The sequence below is a fragment of the Bombus vancouverensis genome, chromosome 13 (assembly GCF_051014615.1).
Source record: "Bombus vancouverensis nearcticus chromosome 13, iyBomVanc1_principal, whole genome shotgun sequence".
Classification (NCBI taxonomy): domain Eukaryota; kingdom Metazoa; phylum Arthropoda; class Insecta; order Hymenoptera; family Apidae; genus Bombus; species Bombus vancouverensis.
This window is the reverse complement of record NC_134923.1, coordinates 7,998,650-8,019,631: the sequence shown is the minus strand read 5'-3', so window position 1 is coordinate 8,019,631 and position 20,982 is coordinate 7,998,650. Positions and strand designations below refer to the sequence as shown.

At 39.5% G+C, this 20,982-nt stretch overlaps 1 protein-coding gene across 8 annotated transcripts in view; it reads left to right on the top strand.

The window, feature by feature from the left end:
- Positions 1–20,982, top strand: part of LOC117164423 (venom dipeptidyl peptidase 4) — a 304,125-nt gene that overhangs the window by 76,295 nt on the left and 206,848 nt on the right. For all 8 annotated transcript variants that reach the window (XM_033347471.2, XM_033347462.2, XM_076623954.1 and 5 more), the window contains 2 exons: positions 13,745–13,839; positions 14,375–14,449. In XM_033347471.2, coding sequence (XP_033203362.1) covers positions 13,745–13,839; positions 14,375–14,449 — 170 coding nt within the window. The remainder of the gene's footprint in view (positions 1–13,744; positions 13,840–14,374; positions 14,450–20,982) is intronic.

Sequence of the window (20,982 nt, the reverse complement as noted above, 5' to 3'; positions counted from 1 at the left end):
TTCAGCACTTTCGCCGGCTCTTCGCAATCGCCATTCCTCTTCACACGCAATCAACTCCCAAAAGACCAAAGGGAAAAAAGTCAAGAAACCCGAACGATCCATCAAAACCGTTTTCCTAACGCCAACGAGATAAATCTTTCTGACCATGCTCTCCCTTCATCGTGCCTAGAAACCCTCGTCTACATTCCTCCCAACCCCCCCACTTGCCATCGGCGGGGCCGAAAAATTTATTCACCCCCTTCCGTTATTTCCGGAATTAATAAGCGTTTTCGTGGGATCGAGCCCAGAATACATAAATACGATCGAGCCGGTGGTTTTAACGGGCGCACGTAAACCCATGGTGCGTCCATTATTTCGAGGCCGCGGTGTTGTTTTACAGTTCGCGATCTCGTATACTCTGAGTCTAAATCTTACGAGTTTTTTCTTTTTTCTTGTGTGTTTTTTTTTTAAATAACATATTCCTTGGATTTAGACGGTGGAACAACTGTCGCTTGAAAATACCGTGTTCGATGTATAAGTGTACGAAGGATGTAAGTAGGTCAGAAGAAGAAAAATATGTGGAACATGGGAGGAAGATTTGAGCGAATTCGATATAATATATGGAAAGAAGAGAAAAGAGTTAAGATAGCTAGGATGATCGACAGGAAGTTATTCTACGTGGGAAATTAAGTCGAAAATGTAGGGTGAATTTATCATGCGCGTGCACCAGGCGGATTTTTAACTAGACACGTTCAAACTCTATCTTCTTGGAAACGAAGCCTTACACGGAGAAACGTTATTCTACGTTTTCGACTTATTTTCACACGTGGAATAACCTCCCGCTGATTGTTTAGCTCTGCCCAGTCTGAAATCGTCAGAATGGGACAGTCACGTTCAAGTATACTTGATAAATTTTCAAACTAACTCGATTTCCTCGAAAACTAAACCGGCAGTGAAACAATTTTCTTCCCTATTTTTCTTCCTATTTTTCCACGAGGAATCGTGTCGTGCCCGCTTTTACGTGCAGCTCGGTCGGACTCTGTGTACATACGTGAACACACGATATATGTAGCGAATATCTTCCTTTCTAATAGCCCGAGATCCAGAGATACAAATAAACAACAACTACAACAAGGTCCCAGCAGCTCATTTTACTTAATTTATTTACCAATTGTTGTCTCTTAGCTCTGCGGATTTGGTATGGGTAAGATTATGAAAAATTCCAAGGCTGAAAATAATTTGAGAATTTTGGAGAAAATCGCGTCGTGTCTATTATTATTTCGGCTCCTCTTTCGAAGCTCGTGAGTATATACGCCGTTAGCGTGAAATTCTGACGCGAGTCAGATTATCAAGACTCTAAGAGCGAAAATAACGAAACTACGTGGGAGCTTTGTTCACGAGAAGATTTAATTTAAGAATCCAGTTGCATCCATGATTTCCAGGACACGTTCTCTCGCTCACACAGGCTGCGAGTCCGAATCTTCGACACGAGTGAAATCGCAAAAAGATTCCATGTCCAACAATAAGATAAATCATCGAGATGAATAAAGTTTGCTTTTAATAAAACCTTCGTTCTTAACGAAAGATTGACTTTTTACATTTCTTAAGCGCGCCTATGTTCGACTAATTCCCAACAGGATTAAAGTTGCGATCAACAACATCGAGAGTACAATTTTCCCTTTAAATCGAATTCGACAATTTCTCTTATTTTCGTAGAAGCTGCCACGCAACTTTTCTAATTTCACCTGTTCCATAAACACGGTAGATCCGTGATATACACGAGGAAATCTCACGGGAGAGATGTCATGGTTGGCTCGCTATTCGTGCAGATGTTAATGGCGAGAAGCAGCGCGTCATATGGAACGACGATGGACGGTTCCGCGAGGATCGTCGTTATCTTTCGGTAACAGGTCCCATAGGGCGGCTCTACCCGTCGATAACTTTTTCATTCTTCGTTTTCTTTTTGTCGTTGCGACCTTGGCCTCTTCCCCCTCGTCTCTCTGTTAACCCTCTAAGAGAATCTCCCCTCGGTTGGCGTTAGGTTGCCACTGGACCTCGTTTATACGGTACGCTTTGTGGATGATGATGTACGAGTAACGACCGGATACAAGGGAGTTCCATTTGTAGAAAACGAGCTTTCGTACGGGTTTGGCTTGTTCGCTTGTTTACGCGGCGACACAATTAGGGGTTGCGGGCGTGCAGCGAAATTTTGATGGGATTGTTATTAGGGTTGCGAGTTCTGTTATAGTAGCGGGCATTTCATCGTTCTGCTGTATCAGGAAATATTGACAGAGAGGAGGGTTTCTCCACTTAAATGTCGTGTACCTTTTCAGCTTTGTTTCACGAGGGTCCGTACGTTTTCAGGTTAAAGCCGTGAAGTGAAATCTCGATGATCTTGTTATCAATCATGCGGGAGTTCTTGCTCGCACAGAGGACCGTGCGTTTCGTCGTTTCGGTGTATTAAGAAATATCGAGCGCGTACAGAGCTTTCGAACTGAAATATCACGTATCCGTATTTCTATGTGGAAAGGTTTCTTGATCTTTTTTCTTCACTTTTTACCTTGCAGCTTGCCAGCTTTTCTTCCACCTTCTGGAGCTTTTAACTTTTTCATGCCTTGGCGTTTCGATTTTTCGTCCCTTCGACTTCCTAAACCTTGATAAAACTGCTCCTCGACCATTTAAATTTTCATCCTCTCTCAAACTTTTATTATCTTCCCGACAAGAAAATCCACCATTTAAGTTCGAATGTTTTAAATTGCCCGAAACAACGGACACTTCGATGTTGCTGCGTTCGTAAAAAGACACGTTTCTGAAACTTTGAAAAATAACAATTGCGTTACTCGCGATATCGCGCTTTCATCTCTCGGGGCTCGAACAGCCGCGTCATTTTTCACGCTCGGGGCCGCTTTCATCGAAACGTCTCAGTTGCCTGAATCTCTGGCGTGTTATCAGGAACGTTACCCTAAGCGTTTTCTTCGGTTTACAGCGGCTCGTTCCGAGCTTCTTATAAAAGCATGCACACGCAGCAACAACTGGCTGCCCGTTGCTCTTTGTAAACGGCGTCGTTCCGTTTAAACGGCCTGGCCGTGAGCTGGACGCGCTCGTCTGCCGCATTTTCTCGCTTGCTAAGCTCCGTTTCCAGTTGTGCTGGGATCGTGTCGACTCGAGAAACGGCGCGTTAAACGCGCGCCAGGCAAATTAAATAAACGCAGCTTCGTGAAAATCAGCGCGCATTCGCCCATACACGCGTTCCAATGGACACTGAAATGCAAAATGCTTTGCATTCAGACTCTTTTGCTGATCGGCTTTGCATGTTTCCCAACTGCTTTCGTGGTAAATTATTCAACATACAGTGGTATGGCAAAGCTTTACGGATACATTATGCGAAACTGTCCAAAGTTTCGTTTGCTATGTAATACGACTATCGTGGATACGACCACAAGCTGTAACATTATAATAGCAAAATTTCGAAGCAATCCGAAAGCGCATATAAAAGTTACGAGACATTTATTGGAAAATGTACGGTGAAAAATAAGTATACGACAGGAACGGTAGTTTTTAACGCGCAATTAGCGTTATAAATGATCTCATTAAACACCGTGGCTTGTTAACATAGCGAATAATTGACCGTTCGAATTGCTGGATTAAATTAAACGTAATTAACGATTACACACGTTGTTACTTTAAAAAAAAACCCTACAGTACAACAAACGCTATTTCCAAGAATCGTGCAACGCACTTTCAATATTTGATCGAAATTCTGCATGATTTCTGTATCGCATACGTTGCTGCTTTATTTCTCAACAAAATTTACCATATAATAAACGATATTTTTCTTACCTACCTTTCAAAGAAATCTACCACATAATAAACGCTAAATACAAGAATTGTAATACTTGTAAGGGATAATTTTTGTATCCCACACGCTGCTGCTTATCTTCCAAAAAAAAAAAAAAAAAAAAAGAAAAATACGATATAATAATTGCCACAAATCGTACTTGCAATATTCATATTCAAGTTCAGTGCACGTATATCTAATTTAAACGTTCGCGTACGAAAATACCTAAATTTCCGGCTGATATTAAACAACGAAATGAACATCGAAACGCAGAGCAGCTGGATCCCGCGGTAAACGACAAAGAGGCAGCGACCTTCTTTTTTTCTCGGGCCGAAGCTGTACGTAGGGATAGCACGGTGTGCGACAGCCGCGCTTTTTCGAGGATCGTCTGTAGCCTCGATTTTAACGAAGCCGTGCGCGGCATAATAGCTAGGGAACGCCGTTCAAAAAACGCTGACATACCGATAGTCGCGTTAGCTTCTAATTTGCGTGATCAACGCTCGTAGCAGCCAACGTTACTCGCCAATTCGACGGACGCCTCTTGTCCTCTCTCTGTGCCTTTATTTCTCTCTGTTAGTCGGCTTCCTCTATGCATATCGTTCCGTCGTCGTCGCATATTAATCGAGTTGGTTCGCACGGATATAACGTGGCCTGCTCCATGGAAGAAATATAACGAACTCGTGGAATTGGTTAGATACGTTCAAGCGTATCCGTGTTTGTAATTATCGGAACAGCTGCCAGCTTGAACAGAACGGTTCGAGTTGAGCCAAACCGATACGGAGATAACGACATCGATCGATTAAAATTACCAAGCAGCAGATTGCGAAAGTTATCGGTAGGAATTTTAGAAGAAACGATCGTCTGTCGAGCCTCGTATAATTTTTTCATGTCAGATTCGGTTGAAATTCGATTGAACGATCGAGGATGAATTAAAGGGTTGCAGGTCGAAAGCAGAAATCTGATTACGGCGGAAGAAATAAATAGTAATAGTAGTTAATGCTTGATAATAACGAAGAAAATGAATAATATTGGTTGGTTTTTTTTAAACAATAAACAATTGCCAAGGCGTCGTCAATTTGCGATTATTGGCAAAATTTATATATCGTTACTACGAATCGATCACGTTGTTCGGGTATAGGTACATAGTCTGTTGGATTATGGTAGCTTACGTATCGGAAAATGTCTGAGAAAGTAAATCGATAAAGTATCTGGTGATTCCTAAGTAACGATTGATTTCGTTTCAACTATATAATATCACGGGCGACGCGCCATTTGCGGGTTGCGATGAAATTGATTCTGTCGGTTCTCAAAAAGCTATCGGCCGGCAGACAACGGATGGGAAATAATGGAAAAAATGTACGCGAAGATAAAAATTTACATCGGTTCCCAGGCATCGATCCACGTCCCTCTTCGACACTTTAATTTACCTCGGTTCCGATCTTCCTATATTTCTTCGATCGATTACACGCAGATCGTTTTATAAATGGCACCGCGCGTAATTACACTCGGTCCACCTCTATCTTCCTCTACTGCTCACAACCTTTTTTTTTTTTTTTTTTTTCTTTTAAGCAAATCTATTTCGTATTATCGATGAATATTTCAAGAGCGAAAGGAACGTGGACGTTCGTTATAATAATTAATTGATTCATCTGTTTGTATATCCTACGCTATTAACTACAACTACTACACCTAAACTATTAGGTGGACAAGATAATAGTTTCACAAACCCGAAATAACATTCTTCAAACGTTTTATTACGCTTGAGAAAATCGTACGAGCAAAGGCTAAATATTGTAATACTTGTAATACACCCGGTACAATGATGTGCGTAGGATACGACGTGTAAAGGGAATTCGAACAGGAAATGGGACATTTTTTTAGAGAACATCGGTCGAAGGAAATTATGTCGTTGGCTCGCCGGGCCACACCGCTGTAATTCCACAATCCTCGAGGGGCCAAAATTTGCAAATTCCATTTCAATATTAATAACATGCTTGCGTATATGCGGTAGCCCGCACGTCCACTTTATTATTTCTTCCTCGTTGTTCATTTTTTTCTTCTTTCCTTCTCGTTTATCCTTTCCCGCGCACGTAGAAGATTGGGGATGAAATTTTAACAGTGCGCGCTCATTTACGACACTTGTCTCTCTTGGAGACAGGCGGGCCGGCCTCGCGTTCCATCCGGTTTGTCAATTTTTTCCGAGCGATTCGTTAGGGAAATCGACGCTGCATGGTAGTAACGTGATGGCGTGAAAAATTGCCTGTTCCATTTTCTCTCGAAATTGATAGCTCGATATCGAGAGGTACAGAAAGGAGTAAAAAGGCAAACGAAAAATAAACGGTCGGCTCGCGTAACGAAGGAAAATTAATAACACTTTGTATTTCGCGAATATTTGGTTGCACAGTTAAGTGGAACGGTCGTTTCATTTCGGGATGTAAAGACAACAGCCAGTAAAAAATTGTCCAAAATCTCATGCCCCAGACATTGTCGAATGTTTAGCTCGTGGCTTTCATCGCTGTCTTTTTCTTTCCCAAATTAGGTTTTTTTTTCTTTAAACAGTTTGCCAATTCTTCAATCGTAGCGAAAACGAGAGAAGGTTGCTGGATCTTCGTTATTCGTAGGAGGATCAAGCTTCTCGGAATTTAGATACTTTAGGTTTCGGACTTTCATATGAAATTTCTTTGATTTTTCAATTTGTATTGTATGCAAATGTAGGAATGTGGATTGTATTTAAGAGAAGAGAGTCAGTGTTATTTTGTCGCTTTTCGAAGAATCAAGCTTCCCTGTCAAGTTATATTCTTTGAATTTTATTTTAAAGTTTAGAATTTCAGATATTTTTCATGATTGTTCTTCGCTCGAATTTAGGTGTCGTAGTATGTGCTACATTTAAGAAAGGAAACTCGTTGCCTCCCGCAAGGAACGTATCCCCGGTTTTTCGTCGTCGATTTCGTTCGTTTCGAGATATGTTGCAGCGGACTAAGAAGTAAACGATACGTATTTTCTTTTTTATCGACGAAAAAACATTGTAAGGGGCTGAAAAAAATGGTCTGAAAATAATGGTATCAGGCGTGGATTTCATTGTTTCGGTTATATGAACGTAATCTTCTTGAATGAAATTGTCGGGAAAAGTTGCGTCACAATGTGAAATAAAAACACAATGAAAAAGAGCAACCCGAGTGAAAAATAAAATACACAATTTACTCGATTTTATTGAACAATTTAAAAACTAAAATAAAATACATAATTTACTCGATTTTATCGAACAATTTTATGGAGGTAAACTGGCACTTAACTTTATAATAGAAAATCAGCAAATATACCCTTTTACAGATAGACGAAACAACGAAAAATAAAAATATAACGATCTGCAAATATCGCTTTTGTCTGTAAAATAGAAATTCAAATGACTCACACCGTCAGAAATTATATTTTCTCGTATGAATGTGATGATAGTTATTTCTATACATATTTATAGTTATAGTATATATATACATATTGTTTCTATATTTCTCAATTTTCTAAATTTCGTCTCGATACCTACGACAAAGTTAAGAGATTGTGTTTGTTAGTTTCCATTGTGACGCAACCTTTTCCAACTATTCGATCCGCAAAGGCTGCGTTTATACAACCGAAACAACGAAATCTGACACTTTTATTTTTCAAGGGTTTCGTCCCTTCAAACTGTTGTTTTTCCATCGATGAAAAAAAAATACCCGTCGCTTACTTTTTATTTATTTTATTAACAATATGTTTCGAGACGAACTAAATTGACGAAAGACACCATCTTCCTTGTCAACCATTCAACGAATGTTTCCATTTCTTCGTTCTCAGTTTGTATAATATTTGCATCCTTCGCTTATCCTACGTCAGTTCACTTTACCGTCTAATATCAGCAGAAAATTTCGATATCTTAACGTATAGGAATTTATATTGAAAAATTCGGGATACACCACGACTGATTTACATCCCTGCAGGATATACGACGAATTATTTAAATCACGATAATAACAGTTAATGTGTCGCGTTGAAGCTCGCACGAGTCTGTAGACTTCCGCCTATACCTCAAAGTAACTTGCCAGCTCGTAGCTACCAGAGAGTGACGAGCAGGATAAATTGCACCATTGCCTATTAACCGGTTCAGCCAGGCTAAAGTATAGTCTCACCCCTTCTGGCTGCATGGAAATTCATTCTTGGCCTCTTTGTGCCACTATGTCTTACAACCCTCATCCTATAGCTTCTGTAAATCCTATTTACGGTTAGCGAGAAAGTAATGTCGGTTTTTAAGCGTACCAGGCTAAACAATTTTAAATGTCTCGTACTTCACCGTTTACGATCAAATTTTACCGGAATGGTACGTTCGTTCTTCGTCTAAATTCAGAATTTAACGTAGACCGAGCGCTTTGAATAATCAAGCGTGGAACTCGAGAGAATCCGTTTATCGAGGAATTATGAAAAATCGAAAGATCGTGCAAAACATATAAATAAATCATACGCGGAGAAGAATATTTCCTGATCAAGTCACTCACCGAATATCAAATTAGTACAACGATTAGAACCATAGAATTTATTATTATTATTTAAGTTAGAATTTATTACAAATTATTACTTGGAATGTTCTGTTTCAAATCTCGTTCTCGTTCCATACAAATAGAAAATAGCTTTGATTCCTGAAGAAAATTTGCGCAAGATCTAAAAGAGAAATTACGAGATCTAATTTTTCTTACGAAAGTCTACTCCATAACTTGTTCTAAAATTAGTTCCAATTTAGCGTTCACATTTAGTGTTTCAGCATGTCTGTCGCTCATTGGCATCCACCACATTGTTTTTCGTGGCGATCACCTCTCAAAGCAATTAGTAATTATTTAATGCAAATTCCTCTCAAACTCTATACTACGGCACTCATTGGCACGTAGCGCGTTATACGATTAAAAGAATACAACATTTTTTAATTATTGTACGTACAACATTGTCCAGAAGAAATCCGCAATTATCTCCAGTTAATGACTCGGGCATTCAGCATCTTCCGCTGGAATTAATTTGAAAAACCGTGGATATAGCGTCAGGTGTGCAGTCAGCTTTCTTTTTTCCTGTCGGTGGAAATATCTGAATAGGTGCAAGTAAGAAATAATCAGACGGAGGACGGTGCCGGTGTCATTGTCTGGTAAGAAATTGCGGAGAAAACAACGTGTCAGGCTGAACGAGTCAAGGCTGCGACATTATCCTCGGCAAATCCCACATCGACGAGGATTTCACAGGCAACTGTGCACGAGGAACGCGCGATGGCCTTCTGTGCATGCCGGTATGTTCCTTTGGCCGTGGCGCGTTGCTGGAATATTTGGGAATGCCGTCTTGCAATAATGCATGCGTGAGAGTTGATAGACTCATCAGCCTGTGAAATCTAAAGCGATCTACGTGGGATTTCTATGGAAATCAGCCAAACGAGGTCGTTCACGTGTGAACCTGGCTCCTCTGATAGTTCGCTTCACCGATCGTTCCAAATGTCAGAGAATTGGGAAATTGCGAAGAATTTTGGCAAGCATTTTCTGAGAGTTTTCGTTAGGAAATTATGATTTATATGAAATGGATTTCATTTGACAAAGAAATATCGCTAATTAAATTTTGTCCTGAGCATCTGTCGAACTGCTCCAAAGAAATCGAATAATTCCGTAAGCTACAAAGCAACGAGAGATGGATCGATCGGTACAACTTTCTCGAGGATTTCCTTGGAATTTATTTTTGCCCCTTCGTGTCAGTTTCTCGCGATAAATAAATGTACGGAAGTAAATGATTTGTTTGAAGAGTTCGATATTAATCGCATACACAGAATATCATTTGCAACGTAACGGAACCTGGAACGACTTTATATACTTCCACGTGCTTCGTATAATTCGTATACTTTCCAACAGAAAAATGAAAATTCGCTAATTACTCGAAATATCACGGAATTTGGAAAATTTGCAAGATTAATTCTAAGTATTAGTATAGTGGGTGCTAAAAAATAATATAATTCGAAGAGAAATGCGAATTTAGATAAAGCGTGTCGCGTATGTAAGTACGACGTTGATCGCGATAAAATTTGCTGCCCGTATATAAAAACGAGAGATGTTGGACCGATGTCAGGTCGTTTGCATAGCCGTGCATAGTTTACGAGATATTTAACAATAAAAATCGCGTTTCGCGCGTTGCCACGTAAAGTATCTCGCGCTTTATTACACGTGCAAGCACGACGACAACAACCCAATAACAATGGTAATCATCGAGTTCCCGGATTGGTAGCCTCGTAAATGTTCATTCTTTATCGTCATGTATATACATTTCTCTTCGTTAGAAAGTTCCCGATCGAGTAATAAAAAAAATACTAACAAAAGCATAGGATCGAACTACATGCAAGTTCCATTTGAGTAGAATGACTGGTTTACTGTTCCGTCAGGTTAGACGTCATAAGTGACAGTAGTATAACCCCCTATGGTGTCGGCCATACAGACGTATACTTGGTGCTTTTAGAGAGGGCCAGCTTTCATTCAGCTTATTCCACTTCGATCTTAGCTTTTCAATAGATTTCGATGGTTCGATCTTCATTTTTAAATAGATCTTAACGCGTCTACTTGGATTTTTACGAACGTTTCACTGCTTTCAGGTTTCGATTTTCATTTTTAAACAGCTTGCATTGTTTCCATTTCGATTTTCATTTTTAAATAGCTTGCATTGTTTCTATGTCGATTTTCATTTTTAAATAGCTTCCATCGTTTCTATTTTGGTTTTCATATTTTAAAAGACTTTTTTACCGTTCCTGTTTGGAGTTTCATTTTTAAACAGATTTCAATGCTTCGACCCGCAACCGAGTTCTAATCGTCTGCTTCGTTTCGAACGATGTTTTTCTATACAGTCTTTAAAATGTTATTACGTCGGAAATAAAGAAGATTGATGCTGATGGAGGAGTAGAGCTCTCCGAACAAAGGCTGTTCTTCCTTATTTTATTTTCGTCTTTAAAAGATTGAATTATATATATCAGGTTTCGTGAAATGTTTTATTAGCTTGGTTTCTCTTTACAAACGCTTCCTTCGTAATATCTCGTTTATACGTAGTTACTGTTAGGCGTTAAACAGATACATTATTTCAGTCAATTAAAATTGATTTTCAAATGTGAAATATTTTTCCGTATACAAGTCATATCTTTTATCGATATGGAAAAATACGTGGATAAACATTTATACACCGTGTAATCAATTATAATTTGATATCTACAAATGAAAATAAAAATAATTCTGTATCGTATAGCGGATGACGCATGCACGAATATAGATTTATTACAGTGTGAATAAAACAAAATAGATAGATAAAAGGTTACATGCAAAATGTATAGGCAGCTGGATACCTTTGATCGATTTTATATGATTTAAACATAAAGAAAAGATCGTCGAATACAACAAACATCACGATAGTTAAAAAACAAAAAAAAAAAAAAAAAAGAAGGAACGTACATCGCTTCGTTACACGCTAGCAAACAGTACAAGAACCCTTCTTTCTCTGCCTACAAAATTTCATCAAAATTTATTATAAAAATAAAGCGTGAAACACTCGGGATATTTCTGTGACCAATTCAATACAATCTTCGTTGTACCTGGGACCATGCATTTTTTACTCTATCACACATTACCGAAACACGAGTTTATCCCACTTTTCATCTAAATCTTCAGCCTTGCGCTAGGAACTTTATAATTCACATTCGTTCGCGTATAAAAATTCAATACGCGAATGCCTGGAATTTGTTAAGAATCGTCATCGCTGTTTCATCGTTTCTACTTGGAAGCCAATCTTCTTTCGTTCGTTCATCGTCTCAGGGCGTATTTTATGCTATCGTACGACGTTGTTGATCTGCCGGACCGGATATTTTAAAATCTCGTACGTTTCACGTTCATAGTTTCACGCGATGATACAGCACGCAATGACACGGAAAGGGAACACCAGCAGAAATATCCTCAGGCGTTTGGGCTACTGGCTTCACGTTTATATTGGCCTCTCGATATATCGGGCCCATGGAAACCGGATATCGGCTACAGGTGCGCTGCCCATGGTGAAACCTTGTTAATCCGGAGTAATTGGGAATAGATGTGGTTAATGGTTAAAGGAGGGCCACGGATTATTGCGGTTTGATTTTCGTTACGATGGGGCAAAACTTCGTCAATTCGGGTTAATTAGAAACTCGAGGCAGGGATTAGGTGTATTAATAGGGTTAAACCGAGGATTGATAGCGGTGCGATCGAGAAAAGATTGATGATAGCGGCCGCCTGTCCAACTTCCGGTCCCCTTTTAAATGGCCGTCCAGATTCTCCGGGTACGCAGCATTAACGAAGATATTCCATTCGAAGATAGCACTTATACGCATCTTTCAATGATTAATCGACTATATCGTAGTATTGTTGTATATTAATCTATATTAATTGTATATTAATTGTATATTAATGTTGTATATTAATTGTATATTAATCAATTAAACAATTGATTGCGGATTTTGTCAGTACCACCTAATGACAAAATCCGCAATCACTTAGTTGCCAGTCCAATAGTTGTGAGCGAAAAACTAAAGTATATACGCAACGAATATGGTGGAAATTGTTCGCAAGAATTTTAGAACGCGATAACCAATTCACGATTATATAATGGTTTACGAAAGTATTTGGAATGGTAGAAATTCTTGGCGAATATATTGCGTGCGCTGTACGCAACAGTTTGCAATTTTATTATCACAACACTGTTAACGAGAAACGATTATCGCGATTGCATTGAGTTTCATCTGTTGACCAATCTGAAAGTTTGAAAGCAAGCATATATATATGTCGGAGATGAAAGGAAAACCGGAGTCTTCCCTTTCCAATTTTGGGAAAGTCCTCTAATGCTTTAGCCTAGATTTTATCATAGCCGTAATTAAACAATTGTCATTCAATCTGATTGTATTTGTACGAGATTTGTGATAGCGAGATTGGGCTCGACACACGTTGTATTAATAATCAAACTCCAGGCAGAAACTGCTTAGCAACGACGATTAGAACTTTCTCGATGCTTCCAACGAGTATATAACAAAAAAAAAAAAAAAAAAAAAAATGCAATCGTACAGCGAGGAAAATTTCCATCAGTTTATGATTCGTGCGATCGCCTTGGAGAGTGACACATCGAGCAGTTTATACCGAGCGTTTCAGCAATCGTATTTTATGCCTAAATTATTCCACGCATAGTAAAGAGTTATCCCGTTGACCGTGGATTCGTTTGAACCCAAGGACATTGTTAACAACGTTCATTAAACTCATTATTCGTTAAACTTATTATTCATTAATCTTATTATTCGTTAAACTTATTATTCGTCAAACTTATTATTCGTTAAATGTATAATCTCTGCTTCGTAAAACGATGGCTAATTCAAACGAAGAATCGTTACGCGCCCTAAATTCTAACGTTCACCCGACATATATATATATATATATATATATATATATATATATATATATAGGAATTAAAAAATGTTTAGAACAGATATGTTAAATAAATGATATATCTTTTTGTACGGCCTAGGCGAAGAATTTGAGGTGTTGAAGCGAACATTTTCTATGTTATAATATAATATAAAGAGATCTTGACGTTTGTGCGATTAAATGGCTGTTTAAACGCTTGTTTAATTCATTCAAATATTCGTTGTATACCAGCTAATTAAACGAATAAAGGGATCCTTTGTTGGAACGAGTTAGAACAAGTAATTCGATATTTTGTCAGAAGCGTTGCTTCTTCAATCAGTGGCGATCCCATCGAGGACAATATCAAAGTAATTTCATTTTATCGGGGCAATTCTTCTTTTTTTTTTCTCCTCGCAACAAAAGCTCGCGCGTCTCTCAACGGAGATGGCAACAGAAATACACGTGACCATTTCTGTCGCAGGAAACGAGATACTGTATCGCGATGAAGCTGGAAATCTTCTGATCTACAATGTCACATCGAGGAAGCCGAGGAAAATCTTAGACTCGAGTAATAACGTGAGTATAACGTGTTTCTCTTCTATTCTTTTGTCCAATGTCAACAGGAAATACTCCACTTGTCGAAAAAATAATCCACTTCTTCCTATTCGATATTTATTTGTACATATGTAGAATTTGAATGGTATCGATTGATAACGTCGATTGTGTTATCGTATACGTGACGTTTTAAGATTAATTTAGGTCCAATTTCAAGCTGCGGATTAAACGAACATATGTAGTTCATATAAGCGACATGTTTGATTAAAAAAAAAAAAAAAAGAAAGAAAAACACAAATCTGGGGCAATTATCGCGTACAATATATCTGCAATATGATTTACACATGATTTGTTTATGCAGAAATATTGTACGTACAAAAATAGAATTGGGTAGCGAATCTGTTAATAAAATTACGTCGTTCGATTATCTAAATTTTATTTTTATGAAGAGGATTAACGAAATTCTATGTGACATTGCGATAAATTTCGCAAAAAGTTCTCTAGAAATATAATGTCGTGGAATTAATATTTATTGTGGTCTACGTTCAATTTTCAGGCGCTGATATCGAGCTTCGATCATCAACTCTCAGCCGACCGAAAATACCTTCTGCTGGCCCTCGACTACCAGAAGGTAAGCTACATTTACGCGGCACATTGAACTAGAATCTGGTCTTTATCGGCGCCAGGAGCTGGCAGAAATGAAAATTTCGCCGTTATGATGCCGCGGATGGGCCGGAACTGCGAATAAATTTCGAACAGACTGACCGACGAAATTATCTCGTTTGATAGGTTTCGATCAATACTCGCACCTGCTAGTCATTTACATCGGCGGACAAAAGTGGACCAACGATAGGCGAATTGCAAAATCGTTTCTAACATACCTGAAAAAAATAGTAAAAGTAGCTGGAAGAAAACTTGAATGCAAACAAGAAGTAAAAAGAAGAAAATTAAGCAAACTCTCGGCGATGAAGATGAACGATCCTCTCGCGATGAGTTCGATGAATTTAATTCGAGTTCCGGCTTCAAACTTTTCCACTGATTCTAGTGGAACCAAGAATTCCGTTTTTCAAGTTTTCTTTCGTCCGAGGGAATTGAGGATTCATTTTCAGAAGTTTTTCTTCGTTAAGCCGAGCTAGGCGATTCCATTTTTCGAATCTCCTTTATTAAGGCGACCCACAACCGAGTTTTGGATGTATGTAAATATGCCAAACTTCACGAGCCATTTTCTTCCAAACTACTTATCCAAATTGTATGACTTACGCTCGAACAAAATTTTGCCGTTCTATTCAAAAAGTCAGAATTCACGATAAAACATCGACTCATCGGTATTGTCAATTTAATATCAAATTAACTTGTATATTTTAATTCTCGTGGTCTCGGGAAAGTTTATCCACTTGCAGTTCTCATTATCGTAATCCAGTAAAATTTCTCCAATCTTGCTATTTTACTAAGATTTACATCGACATAAAGAAATAACCTTTTTTCCCAATTTTTCAAGCGTGAGTTTCTTTAACCCTTGTACAAGTATAATTGCCATTCTTTTATTATATTTATTTCACGAAATGCGAATCAACTTATTCACGAGTCAATTTATTACTGTAGCAAGATTTACGGAGAAAAGCCAGCTCTTTCTCTTATTTTTGAATTATGACTTGTTCTTTTAACCGCTGACCTATAGTTTTCATTCTTCGAGGAACTTCGTTCACTGTTGCAAGACGGGAATTTCATTTGGCGCATTACATCGGCAACTTCGTTTCTTAGCAAGTTTAGCGCATCGATCAGACTGTAGACGTTGGCGTACGTTTCGATCTGAATGTGTAACAAGATAATGGCCATTATGGACTCGTTGTTACGGTTCTCCATTTCCTGGTGACTGCATCCGGTGTATAGCGATCGTATTCGAGCCGGTTTACAAGGGAAAATAAAAGGGCCTCCTTGCTGCGCTATAACGCGGGACAGTTGTTTTATCACCCTTGAAGTTTACATTTGCATTTAAATGAATGGAAAGCCGACGCGGCGACGAGAATAGGATCCGTGCTTTTTTTTCGGCCTTGGTTACCGTGAAAACGGTTGGACCTGCGGATTATTTGAAATTCACCGGTTTGGCCGTGGAAAAACACCGAATTTCGTTTTGAGGTTTCGATACCGTTTTTCCGCTAACACCTGTCGGTTTGCTTGCTTCGCAAACTCAATTACGTATCTCGTTATTGGAAAATAATTGCGCGATTTGACGCGTTGCATATGAACGCGATCAGCTCGATTTACACTATCGAAACAGGGGCATAACAAAAAGAAATGGAAGTAAAACGTAAAGCAAATAAAAGGTACGGGGGAAATTTATAATGAAAATGATACTTTTTTTAATTCGTTCGAATTCAACGAGTAAACGAAATTTCTTCTCGCTGTTAAGTACACGCTGGATTTCTATGCGATTCTCAAATTTTATTAATATAACCAAGCAAATGGAACATTGGAATATTATTTAGAATTTTCCGCGTTACGTGGATTTTCTGTGTTTTTTGTACTTTGAAATTTTTATTGTAAATCTATAGAAATCCGCAGTGTGCCGTTGAATATTCGCATATTTTAGCCGATTTGTAGCAGATAAACGTTGGCGAAAAATACGTAAGAGCGTTGTCCGGGTACTTTCGAGAAACAGTATATTTATTTAATTCTGATCCGCTTTCCGGATGTTATTTGGAACAATTTCTATGGCGTTATTTCTAGCGCGACTTTTCTGGTAGCCGAAAGCAAGCCAATTTTTCGATGTTTCCGCGCGAACGAGGATTATCAAGTTTCCAAGTTATATCGAGGCTGGGAAAGTTTGCCGCGCGTATCACCAGCTATAGCGAGTAGACTTTTAGCCCGTATCGAACGCATCGTGTGTGGCCTAGTTCGCCGCTAATAAACCGGAGAATGTGCCAGAAATTACGACCCTCGAATATTTTTGAATCGACTTGTCGATGCAGCATGAACTTCCTTCTCTGTTACTTTACTCGTGCAACTTACTTCTCAAAATCGACTGTGCCAAAATTGGGTTCAACTCCAGCTTGGGTTAAGGTTAGCAGCTTACAACCAGACCTCTCGACCAACGTTTCAATCTTTTCTTTCCAACCAGCGATGCTCGAGGACGACATCGATTTGAACGATGCGAGATCGATTTGAAATTTCGAATTTTTTCGTTTCATTCGTCGTCAACCATTATTTGTAAAAGAAAAACGAAACATATATTTCGGTCGTACATCTGTGACGTGAAAATTGCGAAAGTTCGTAAAAATTAAAACCGATCAATTCAATTCTTGTACACGTGAATTATCGAAAACTCGAAGTTATCTCTGCTTGCCACTGGTCCTATTAGATTCCGTTAAGACGCCGTGTGTGCCACTCGACGCAAATAGCAAAGTGATCATCGATGACGAATGCGACCATACGCAGAATGTTGTTGGGACACGTGTTCCACTGTAATTCCTAGCGCAGAATGCCAAAGCACGGTGTGCGTGGAACAGATACACACCAAATACCATATAATGCCTGACATGCATAGCGCCTACGCAGGCGGACGATGGTTCTGGCTTCCTAGTCTCCTCTCGCCATTCAGCACCACGCATAATCGACCAACAGGAGGTAGGTACCATCCTACACACTGCGTCGGCCCAATTGCATACATTATAGGCCACTGTATCCCAAATCTCTTCTACCCTTCAGCCCTGTCTCGCAGTTACACCTCTCTCCACTTATCTGCTTCTCGCAGTATTTCTCTCGGAAGAACAGTCCTTTTGTTTTCTCTAATTTTATGCGTTTCTGTGGAACGTGCGCTTTATCAGTAGTGTACGTGGTTTACTTAGCCAGTTGAGTGTTAGGCGAGAACGTTAGTCGAATATAAAACGCCAACACGTAAAATGTAAAATACGAAATATAATGGAAGAAATCGAACAACGATGAATGTTTATGTATTCATGAATACTTTAGTAATTGTGTAATAGTGTTTTTCTAACGACGTATATTACCGTCGTAGTTTTTCTTATTTCTACAGTTCTTGCTATAATTCCGAACTAGCTTCTCACAGGCCTCGAACGCGTTGAGAATTTTCCAAATTTAAACTGAACGCGATTATCTAATTTAATCGAAGTAGAACGTCGTAATTATAGTTCCAAATGCATTTTCATATCCAGTAGAATTAATTTCGAGTGGAAAGAACGAGCGTCGGGAGAGGTAGCTTTAAACTTTCGGCTGGCACTGTGTTTGCTCGGGCCACTGTGAATGCAAAACGAAACAGCGAAAGAAGAAAGGGAAACCGAAACTCTATCCTTGACACGAGACACCCGAATCACGTTCATTCGTCGATCGAAAGGCAAAAAGTTCAGCGGATCACGTGGACATCCACGACGATTTGCATCGAAGTGGCGTGTTTATCGTAGACGGTTCGTTAAGGAGCGGCACGAGGACAGGATGGATCCTCCGGTTGGAAATCCAGCTGGCCTGCACGGTCGTACATAACTCAGGATTTCACGTGCAGCGGTAACAGGACGGTCCGCGGATCGTTGCCACTGTACACGCAGGTCGTGGAACCGAAATGCTGGGGCACGGTTCGCGTACAAATGTTGCGAAACTAGGAGCTGAAGAGTAGAGGGGCGGCGAGGGGAGGAGAAGACTGCGGGGGTTGCTGGCGAAATGCAGACAAATAGGAAAAGAAGAGGACACGGACTGGATGAAGGGAGGCTGGCAGTGGTACGGGCGACAAAACGAAGAGAAGAGGCGGAGGCGAGAGCGCAGCCGGTGCAACGTGATTCTAAAATAAATCTATTGGATTTTGAATTTGAATACGGGACACGAGCGCGGCCGACGTTGTATTACGTACAGGAACACGAATAGAGGCCGTCTAAACAGCTCACAGATATTGCTTTTTGAAACGTACACAGGGCCTGGTGCGCGCTCGATATATGCACGTCGATTGGCGTGCTGAATTTTTTATCTGCAAGGCGAAAGAGCGCGTGGTAATTTCGCTCGATGTACGTGTCGATTGGAAAATATTACAGCTTCGTGTTTGAGTTTGTTGGAAGGTTCATGACATGATTAAGAACGATTGCTATCTTTTTTCGTTGAGAGAAAGAGAGAGGAAGAGAGAGAAAGAGAGAGTTACAATTTACAGCTGGCAATGTTTATTTTAGAATTAATTTCACCGATGTCATATAATAACAAGATTTATCGCCTGTCGAGCTACACATGACGTTTTAAACGTCAATTGTGTAAATAGAAATTTGGAAATTTTTTTAAGGAAACAGTTGAGCACTAGGACACGTTCATAGGGTAAAAATCTCATATCTAGTGGTGGATACGGTTTGTGTTTTCTTAAAGGACGACAAGGAACGTATAATTTTTATTTGTAATTTCGTCGCTGGATCAAAGTCGGTCAGAAGCAAGCAAATGGCCGGATACTTTCTAGAGCTATATATATATATATATGAAATCGAAGCGGAGTATCGGTTTTCGAAGGAAGAACTCGGTGTTCTCCACGAATTTTATACGACCCTCGAGGCGTTCTCTAGCGTCTCATCGTCAAAGGATCGCCTGTAATGAGGCCTGCCCCGAGCACTGTCCTGTTTCTCGAAATCCTCTTAATTCGCGCCGGAATAGTCATTTCCAACGGTTCCCTTCAGGTACTTGCTCCAGTTTCACAACTGCGAATATCTCGATCGCTTCCTCCTTCTCGTTTCTTTATCCGTTTATATTTTTCGCTCTATTCTCAATAGTTTCGTGGCGCGGACTTTTATTTGCCAACGCTATCTACGGCGCATCGAATAATTTCGTAGACGTTGGTCTAAAAAAAGTTTCGTCCTTATGATACGTAGACGGGCAGAATCGAAGAAAGTTTCGGGATTAAAAAGAAGCGCGACGAACGGTGCTCGGGGCGATATTAGTTAAAGGAATTTCAAGGGACTGTATTTACGATATCGCCGTGTGATTGCGAGGGAAGCAGCCATCGCGGTAAGCTGTTTGGTCTACCCTTCTGGACGATACGAAGCAGCTGCCGTTGAAATGCACGCGGAGACCAGCCAGCGGTTCTCAGCTCTCTCGAATATACCTCGTCGAATACTAATGCGAGGTTTGAAATTCGTTCAGCTTTCCGTGCACGAGCCCGAACGAGTCCTCCCCGCGGTCCTTTTACTCGTTTTCCAATTGAAATTACGAGCCCTCGATGAGCGTGATGTCCGATTCCACGGCTGTACAGCTTGATCCAACATTGGCTGACTTTTCAACCACAGTGCGTCTTTGTTGCGTTTCAAGGTAAATACGAGCGTGGATGCGATGGTTTCAGAATTCGTTTAATGCCGTTGTTAATGGCCGTGTGTGTTTGAGGCTGATTCGAGGATTTCATTTGTAGGTTTTAGACGCCGTTGGAATACACAGTACGGTAAGCAATTTTGCACGTTTGTTTTATCAAATATGATCTCATATTCTTGAATCGATATACGAAAATAACAGCCTAGGTTGGATTCTTTTTGTTGGTGTTTTCCTTGCATTCGCGTGTCTTAAGTGCGAATTGTAGATTCAATTATAGGTTAGATAAAAATCACGAAATAAGCAAGTAGGTTAGGTTAGGATTGTTCTCTTGGCGTCTTGTATTTGCGTAGCTTAAGAGTATACCGAGAATTTAATTACAGATTGGAGGACGATCGTGAAATAGACAAGTAGGTTAGGTTAGCATTCTTTTATTGGTGTCTTGTGTCTACGTAGCTTAAAAGTAACTCGAGGATTTAATTATAAGGTAGATAAGAATCGTCAAATAAGCAAGTAGGTTAGGTTAGAATTCTTTTATTGCTGTCTTGTATTTGTGTAGTTTAAGAGACAATTTGAGGATTTAATTATGGGTTAGATAGATATCATCAAGCAAATAAGTAGGTTAGGTTAGAATACTTTTTATTTGTCTCTTGTATTTGTATTTTTTAAGAATGAACCAAAGATTGGATTGCAGGTTATGTAAATGTCATCAAATAAATATCAGAGTAATCAGCTTTGTACTTTCGCTGCTAAATATAATTTGACGCTCTTTAGTTGGTATGTGAAGATGATAAGTCAGATTAGAAACGAGGTGTCTAACAAGGCGATTTCTTTTCCTCGGTCTTTTGATATTAAAAGGGGGGCGGGAAGTTGGAGTAATGGGAG